We start from the raw sequence: 9,051 nt of genomic DNA, 5'->3' as shown, positions 1-9,051 counted from the left end.
TGTTCGCTCTCAGAATTAGGTACACGAATGAATCCGTTCATACGACACGATTCGTAATTCATAGTAATTTAATTCCTTTTTTTAAATTTTTTGTTTGTTGACTTTTATAGGATTTTGTACGAAAGTATATAAAATTAGCATTAATAATAATAGAAGAAATTATTGTTTCTCCTCTAAATCATTTTTATCGATACAAAAATTTTGAAAATATTGCCTCTTTTGTTTCCAGTTTTCTGTCGAATTTTCAACTTGTGGACAAAAAGCGTACCTCAGACGAGAGAGAAAACAAAATTTACTTTCGTTTGAATGCAGATACACCATGGTAGAAGAATACAGGTAGTAGCATCGACACAGCTGCTGGGACAATGAACTGTCAAACTAATTTTGGAATTGAAAATTTTGAATGAAAAATTATTGAAATTTGTAAAAATTTTTTTTTTTTTTTTTTTTTTTTGGGATCGGTAATTGGTTACGCCGTCAAGACGAGGTTGGTACGATACCTTAAGTATGCATGTACCATTGCTTTGTATTCGATTAGTGGTTATCGATAATTATCTTTTTCTTTCTTGTTTTTCATTTCTTTGCTTCCTTGTAGTGTTGTGCTGCGTCGCGTAAAATCCATTTTACAGCTGTATATTGTTTTTGTGAATGAATGTGCATAATTCATGAAAATTTTCAGTGGCGAAACTTTTGAGTAGCGCAGGTAAGTTTGAAAAATTTGTAAAAATGTTGTAATTTAATCTGTCATTATTAAATTTAGGACAGACAAAGAGTTGGTGATTTTCGGTGTTTGGAGTGTTGCAAGTGTCGCATAAGTTGGAGGTTTCAGCGTTTATGAGAAATAGGTAAGTTTTTCCGTATGTGTGACCGGTGAATAGTCGATTTATGAGTTTGATCTCTCCAGGGGGCATGTTGGAACCTGCATACCAGTGACGAGACGGCGGTTCTGGGAAAAATTGAGAGAAGTATGTGCCTTTAGAGATTGAGATGTTTTTATAATTTTCCTTCCATTCGTTCCATAGATGCTGATAGATTTGGGAGTGAGCATCTTTTACTGAGAGGTCTGATTGAATTATAGAGCCGACTTGAGCCGCATGTTTGGCGAAGAAATCTGCACGCTCATTTGCAGGGATGCCAATATGTGAGGGAGTCCAGATAATGGTGAGTTGTGTAATTTTTGAGTTATTTACTTTTCGGAGTATATTATTTGCCAGGTAGTTTTGAGTTGTATTTCGTGTTAGTAATAGACAAGCATTTTTACTGTCCGTTATGATAGTGGCCTTATTAATGTTGTCTTCTATGATAATGTCTATGGCCTTCTTGATAGCATGTAATTCTCCCATTAGTGAAGACATTTTACTAGGTATTTTAAAAAGGAAGTTTTGGTTATATGAGATGTTGCATACTGCACATCCGGTAGAGGCACTGGAAACCGAGGCATCAGTTGACCAAATTGTATGACCTGTATTTTTTAACCTTTCAACTTTTTCTTGTAGGATCATTCGATAGAATTCATTTGGTTGGGTATTTTTGGACGAGTTGAACAAATTTATGATGAAAGTGAATTTGTTTCCGGGGTATTCAATTTGATTTACCACAACTTTGTCGAAGATGTGTTTAAATTTGATGTATATAAGGCCCAAACTTGTCTTGTTGGAGGGGTTATTTATAATGTTTTGGTACAATTGTCGATTGTGACATTTAAATTTGATTAATTCTTTCGCTGCGAGATATTGAGATCGTTGTTCCGGTGGTAGCATCAATGCTAATGCATAGATTGCGTGGACAGGTGTTGACGGTGTAAGGCCAAGACTTCTTCTTAGCATCTGATTTTGAAAAGATGTAAGTTTTCTGTTCAAGTAAGTTGGCATATGAGCCATTGAAGAGATGCAGTACTCTGTTTTCGAAAAAACTATGGATTTTGCTAGATTAATAGCAATATTTGGGAGTAGACCTTGTTTGATATTGTTGATCATTTTTAATGCATTTATTGACTTGTTGCAGGACAAGATAACATCATCATAGTGTTCTTTAAGAGATAAACTGTTTTTTATGTGCCTTCCTAAAAACTTAATGCTGTTAACCGATGTAATTTGTGTGCCTTGTAAAGTGATGGTAGGAGTTTTTCTTGGTCCTTTGGCTACATACATAGCGGCGGTTTTGTTGATATTGTAGTTTAGGTTCAAGCGTGATAAAAGATATTGAAATTCAGTGGCTTTTAATTGCAGATTTTGATTGGCCGATTCAAAGTTCTTATGCGCAGATAATAATATGAAATCATCCGCAAATTGAAACAGATGTGTGTTGTCATCAGAAATCCCATGTAGACCAAGGGTATATAAGTTAAAAAGAGTAGGACTTAAACAGCTGCCTTGTGGGAGCCCATTGAAGATTTCAAGAGATTCATTTCCCATAACGATAGTTCTTTTGCTTAAAAAATTAATAATCCAATCAGAGATGTCACTCGGACAGTTGAGTTCGCATAGTATTTTAAGGAGAATTTCGATACTGACACAATCATATGCTTTTTCTACGTCTAACGATAGAATAATCACTTTCTCACCTCTGTTTTTGTAGTAATTTATAGTGTGCAGTAAGTTGTTGATACACATCGAAGTGGACATATGTTTTCTGTATGCAAATGTATTTGTTGGCAAAATATCATTTTCGTCGATGAATTGTTGCAGACGTTCTTTCACCATTAAATTTATTATTTTTAAAGGAACTGATATTAAGGCTATCGGTCTGAAGTTTGTAAACAATTCTAGATCTTTGCCTTTTTTTGGTATCGGGATAATTTTAATTTTTCGCCATTCATCTATGATTTCGCACTTTTTCCATAAACAATTTATTGCTTCCAAAAAGTTTGTTTTTGCCGATTCGGCTAGATTATTTATCATTTCGTATGTTATACCGTCAAGGCCAGCAGCTGAGGGTTTCTTTTTGTTTTTGAGAACCAGTAGAAACTCTTCCATTGTTAAATTGGACCGATTATAAGTAGTTTTGCTGACATAATTAATTGGATTGTTGTCTGGAACTTGATCTCTGAGGTGGCATAGAAATTGTTTGTTGTTATTTGGGGACCATTTGCTTTTGCTGTTTGATGATAAACTATTTTTGCACCCACGAACAAATTGAAAGAGATGTTTTGAACTGGGCTCCTTGTTTAGATTTTGTATTTTATTCATGAAATTGTGTTTTTTGGCAAATTGGACGGCATTTTTAAAGTTTTTTATCATTTTAATTAGATTTCTTGCATTTATATCATTGTCATCATTATCACGGATTGTATTTCTTGAAAATTAGTATTTAGTTGGATTGTACTTAACTTTTTCATTAGTTGTTTTTTGGCCAAAAAAGTTTGACCCTTGCACTTTGTGTTGTTAATATTTAAAATGACAGGAAAATGATGGCTTCCACCGATCATATTTTTGAAAGTTTTCCATTGAATTGGTAAAATAGAGTTTGTGAAAGACAGGTCCAGAACGGATCCACTCAAATCATTTATATTTTTTTTAAAGGTATAACTACCATCGTTTAAACATTGAAAGTTGGAATTATCAAAGATTTCTTTTATTGTTTTTCCACGCTGTGAGACAAATGAGTCACCAAATGCTGAGTGTCTAGCATTGAAGTCACCACATATGAAAGTGTTACTTTGATTATCAAGTAATGATATTAATTTGTTTAGTTCTGTTTTTATAGTTGCACATCTGACTGAGTGGGGAAAATAAATGGATACCAGAGTTAAATTGTTTGTTAAATTTGTGGTTTGGCAAATCAGAATATCCAAGGAGGTTTCAAAAGTAATCTTTTTGAATTGTATATTTTTTTTGAAAAGTAAGGCTACACCACCATAATTATCACTTCTTTTTTTCGATACTATACTGAATCCTTGTATAGATGACGAGTTTTGACTTTCGTCTATATTAAATATTTCACTCAAAAAACCTATGTCAATTTTTTGCTTTTTCAGAAAAAATTCGAGGTAATTTTTGTTTTTGTTTAAACTTTGCACATTGTATTGAAGCACGTTCATGATTTTAATAAAAGTTTATTGTAAATTTGCAGGATCTGTATTATTATTTGGCACTTTGTTATTTGGTTCCTCAAATGGACTATCTATTTCCGATGAAAGGAGTGATTGCTGGAATTTTTTTAAGATGTTTAAACCTTCGGCACTATTAAGTGAGGTAAGGACTTTTGACATTTCTTTTGAAAATTGTGTTAATGCTTTTTCAATTTCAGATACTTTTGAAAAGGTAGTATGGTTGAAGACGGATTGAGATGGTGTGATTTGAATCGGACTGGCAATAGCGTGATGGATTGGATTTCGTGGAGACGCAACTTTGCTATATTTTAATTTTGTTACTCTTTTGTTTATTTCTTCATAAACGCTTCTTTTTGGTGGTTTGTTTTTATTAAGAGGGGGAAAGGCATTGTTAAATTCATCATCAGAAAGGATTTGGAAACGGTTTTGGGATTCTGGATATTTTTGAACAACTTCTTTTCGTGAAAGGTTGGAAAGGGCCATTATGCTTCTTATATTTCTTTCAGATTTCCATCTTGGGCACTGCTTTGAGTCGGTTGCAAAATGATCAATACTATTACAGAGAATGCATCGAGGCGAGTTGCATATATCCTTGCACGTAGTTGTTGATAAACATTCTTTACATTTCTGCTCTTTGGGACATTGATTGGGGCATAGAATAAATTTACCACAATTTAAACATTTTTTCGTCGACCTGCAACGAATGGCTATCACCCCGATTCTTAATGACAATTCCCTGGGAATTTTTTCCCTATTCCCTGTTCCCCTATTCTAAATAAAATCTCCCGGGGAATTTTTTCCCTTTTCCCTTCTCCCTTATTCTAAATGAACTTCGAAAATGGGAAACTCTTCCCCGGGAAAAAAGTAGGTATTATGAATGTCAATAAAAGGGCGAATGTGATAACGAATTTTGGGAATAATTCCGCCAAAAAATTGCAAGCGAGTTGTGCCAAAAAATGTAAGTATTTAAAATTTTTCATGAAAAATGAAAAAAAAAACATTTATTTTTACTTTCAGGTCAAAAACAACAAACAAAAAGCAGTTAGACATTCTGCTTACCTCTATGCAATTACATAGCGATATTGCGCGAGGTTGGTTTAAGGGAGGAAAAGAGGAGCTAAACCGGGTATGGCGCAATTTGGAGGCGGAATTAAATGCTGCCGGGCCACCATCAAAAAGTGTTGCCGAGTGGAAGAAGGTATGTACCACAAAATTTGATTTGTACAATGCACAAATGACAAAAATGCAAAACCTTTTTCAGGTATGGGCCGATCAAAAAAAGTATGTACGGCAGAAGGCGGCACAAAACCTCAAATACTCCAGAGGAACTGGTGGAGGCCCCAACATGGAGCAGAAGTTTTCTGCAAACGAAGAGGCCATATACGATTTGGTTGGCATGAAGGAGTCAGTGGAAGGTGTGGCCATCAAGTATGGGTTAGGATCTTCCACTTCTACAATACAGAACCCAGAACGCCTTCCAAATGAAATTCTGGAGTTGCTAGAGCCAGACGGAGAGGAGGCTGAATGTCCTGCGGTGCACAGCAATGAAGACACTCCGCAAAAGCCGCCGGCGAAAAAAATTAAAATAAGTGGCCAGCATTTCAATACACAGGCATCCGCTCGCGACGTTCTATCAGAAGAGATAGACATTCAGAAACGTATGTTGGATGCAATGATTGAGCAGCAACAAATTTCAAAAAAGGTGTATCGTTCTATTGACCGCCTTTATGAAGTCAAAAAGGAAGAACTAAAAGAGCAGAAAAGGCACAATTTAATTATGGAAAAATTGCGGCTAAGAGAAGTGGAGGATAAAATTGAAAAGAACCGCCGACTCTTAGAACTGGAAGAACTGAAAAATAATCTAGAAAGTACCTGAATATATATATATACACATACACACAGACTGAAAACGTGCATATGAACGTACCTGTAAATAGTATTAGTTTTGTTTTTAGTTTTAGAATATGAATTTATGTGTTTTCTTTTTGTTTGTTTTTGAACATGAATTTTATTGAGTTTTTTTTTGGTTGTTTTTGAATTGTTTTTTAGTTTGTTTAAAATAAAATGTGATGCTATTCCTATGTGATAACTAATCCTATGTTTTATTATTTTAATTTACAAATATACATTAGGCTGTCGCAATATATATAAGTGATTGATTGCCGTTTATTAGTGTCTGAGTCTAAATTTAGGGGAATATCTACTACAGATTATGTCCAATATTATTTCTAATATTTTGGGCAACCGACAAATACTGCTGCGTGGCCAAGGATACTACATCACTATCACTATATTGTATGCTAATACTATCAACATGTTCAACATCGTTGACGTCAGTATTGCATTTGAAATGAATGCATATATTATGCAAGGCACAGCAAACATTTGTGATTTTTGCGGCTTTTTCAGGAGAATAGTGCAACTCCCTAGCACCAAGAATGCACCTCCATCTATTTTTCAAAACGCCATTGGTGCGTTCAACTACATTGCGGCACTTTGAATGGATTTCATTGAATTTAATTTCAACTGATTCATCCTGTGGACATCTATGAGGGGTCAAAAGCCACGGTTCTAGAGAATACCCTGCATCTCCTAGTAAAAAATAAAATATTAATTTGTGAATACTTTCTGTTGTCATTCAAAACCTTACCAAGGAGCCAATATTTACTACCGCCTGTTCGATAGACTTCCTCAAGGTGGGCTCGCAACTCGCTGGTATTCCAAATGAATGAATCGTGGCACGCCCCAGGATGCGATGCATCCACGTACTGAATCCTCAACTCATGATCACACACCTGTAATTTTTGTTGTTGTTAAAAATCAATTATTGATCATTCCGATGAATATCTTGAACACAAACAATCAGCGAAACTACTTACCAGCATAACATTCAAACTATAGTAGCCCTTCCTGTTGTAATATAAGTGCTTATTGGCGGAGGGAGCAATAATGCGGACATGTGTTCCGTCAACGCATCCTATAACGCTCGGAATGCCATGCTTTATATAAAGCGCTAAAGCAATTTTACGTTTCTCCTCTTCCGTTCTGCAGAACCTTATCCATTTTGGGCAGAGATGTTTCTCAAATATATTTATGACTTCCGTGAGAACTTTGCTAAGACTACACTGGGCCACAGACACGTCGCAATCTTTTCCTATGCCTGTTTGGTACCCGCCTTCCGCAAAGAAGCGTAGAGCCGCACTTAGTTTCACAACAGGAGAAACTGCAAATGACTTACGTTTAGGTTGAATGTTGGAAGTTAACACGCCCAACAGATACTTGAATGCCGGTTTGTTTACCCTATAATATTTTTCAAATCTTTGAAAAGTAAGATTCTTGTTAATAAATAAAATTTAATAATAGTTTATTCATGTATGTACTTACAAAGATTGAGGCAACTCAAGTGGGTTGATGGCATCGCGTAACCTTCTCCTTTCTATCCTTTGCATATTTTTCTCCTGCTGCTGCACTTCAGCGTTTTCTGCATCAGCTAGCATCACAAACGCAACACTAAACATTTTTAAATTGTTTTTTTATAGTTCTTTTTTTATTTTTAATCACTTTATGCTTTTGAAGTCATAAAAATATTTGCAAATTGTTAGCCAAACAAAACAGCTGACGCAAAACAGCTGACTTCGAATAATCGAAATTCTCTCTCCCTTATTACCATTCTCCCCGTTTGTTTAGAATAGGAGGATTTTATTCCCGGGAAAAATAATCTCCCCGGGAATAATCTCCCGGGGAGTATTCAGAATCGGGCTGTATGTGTCCTAACCGTCCGCAGTTTAAACATAAACGTACAGGGGGGACATATAACTCCGGTGTTATTTTTGTTCCGCACATAAGTATCTCCGTGGGTACACCATCATATATAATACCGATTTTTATGGTTTCGGAGTATTCCATTTTATTGTTTTCGGATTTTCTAGTGAAGCGGTATAATGAAACAACGTCCATATCATTATTAGCTTCAATTTGTTGTTTAATTGTTATAGCAGAAATACTTATTGGTACATTCTTGATTATATAGAACCGTTGTACAAAACGTTCTGGGATAAAGGCTTTGAGATCGATTTGGTTTAACTTTGGGTTCGTAGCAAAGGAGTTGGCTGAGGTAGCATTGTTAAATGTTATTCTGAAAAGATTGTATCCAATGTTCTTGCAAGCATAGTCTGTAATATTAATCTTTTGAAATCTTGCATACAGGTGAAGTTCACAATTCTTTCTTCTTGTGCTAATTGGCGTTTCTGAGGAAACTAACACATGAAAAGGACCGGGATGGTATTGAAGATACAAAATGGTTTCTTTATTTAGAGAGTTGTAGTTGTGTTGTTCTGCCATTTCATTATTTGATGTAGGTTCTGTGTTTGTGTTTATTGGTTTTACAGGTGTTCCATTTTGGTTTTTGAAAGTTTTAGTTTCTTTGGAAATGCTTGGAGCTCTTCTTTTATTTTGTTCCCCCGGAGGAGGAGGTGGAATAGGCGGAGGAGGAGGTTCCCCTACTCCCCCCATTTTTTTTAATGAAGGATTATTTTAACTTTTGTAAGAAAAAAAATTGCAAAAGCAGGGAAAAGAAAAAAAAACTCAAATTTGTTTATGTTTGTGTGTGTGAATGCGTTGTTTGTATATTTGTTGTTGTTTTGAAATAAAAGCACAGCGACCAGCGCGAAAAACAGTCTAATGTCAACAGATGTTGATGAGCGACTGATTTGTAAAAAACTTCCGATTTGCATCGTATGAGAAAGCATTTAAATATCTACTTATTTTTAACAAAACATTTCAAAATTTTTGACACATCAATGTTCCCAAGGGTTGGTGCATCTACCTATATTCTTCTACCATGACATACACCATCCAACATTATATCTTTCATGCATAACTTTCAGTCTTACTGAAAAAATTTGAAATTTCATTAAAATTTTTCTAATTTTAATTTTGACATGTCATAATTTATTTTTTCGATAAATGCTCTCATTTGTTATGGCACACATTTCATGGTA

General features: G+C 35.0%; 2 protein-coding genes across 2 annotated transcripts; one reads left to right on the top strand and one right to left on the bottom strand.

The window, feature by feature from the left end:
• Positions 1-547: 547 nt before the first annotated feature.
• LOC109612715 (uncharacterized) lies at positions 548-6,144 on the top strand. Its single transcript, XM_059122782.1, has 8 exons — positions 548-703; positions 761-845; positions 905-965; positions 1,023-1,161; positions 4,072-4,193; positions 4,249-5,009; positions 5,069-5,249; positions 5,313-6,144. Coding segments are annotated over exons 6-8 (798 nt in total). The 5' UTR covers positions 548-703; positions 761-845; positions 905-965; positions 1,023-1,161; positions 4,072-4,193; positions 4,249-5,007; the 3' UTR covers positions 5,928-6,144.
• A 51-nt stretch (positions 6,145-6,195) lies between these two features.
• Positions 6,196-8,014, bottom strand: LOC131802448 (putative nuclease HARBI1). The gene is made up of 4 exons (XM_059122781.1): positions 7,436-8,014; positions 6,931-7,369; positions 6,702-6,846; positions 6,196-6,643 (listed from the first exon to the last, which is right to left on the bottom strand). Exons 1-4 carry the CDS (start codon positions 7,567-7,569, stop codon positions 6,255-6,257), a joined length of 1,107 nt encoding a protein of 368 aa, XP_058978764.1. The 5' UTR covers positions 7,570-8,014; the 3' UTR covers positions 6,196-6,254.
• Positions 8,015-9,051: the final 1,037 nt, after the last annotated feature.

This window comes from Musca domestica, unplaced genomic scaffold (assembly GCF_030504385.1).
Source record: "Musca domestica strain aabys unplaced genomic scaffold, Musca_domestica.polishedcontigs.V.1.1 21, whole genome shotgun sequence".
NCBI classification, from domain to species: domain Eukaryota; kingdom Metazoa; phylum Arthropoda; class Insecta; order Diptera; family Muscidae; genus Musca; species Musca domestica.
This window is presented reverse-complemented; position numbering and strand designations above follow the sequence as displayed.

Coding starts and splice junctions, on each gene's coding strand:
- LOC109612715 (XM_059122782.1), top strand. Junction 5,250..5,312: donor GTGTTGCCGAGTGGAAGAAG/GTATGTACCACA, acceptor AACCTTTTTCAG/GTATGGGCCGATCAAAAAAA.
- LOC131802448 (XM_059122781.1), bottom strand. CDS start 7,569: ATGTTTAGTGTTGCGTTTGTGATGCTAGCTGATGCAGAAAACGCTGAA. Junction 6,847..6,930: donor ATAGTTTGAATGTTATGCTG/GTAAGTAGTTTC, acceptor CAAAAATTACAG/GTGTGTGATCATGAGTTGAG. Junction 6,644..6,701: donor TAGTAAATATTGGCTCCTTG/GTAAGGTTTTGA, acceptor ATTTTTTACTAG/GAGATGCAGGGTATTCTCTA.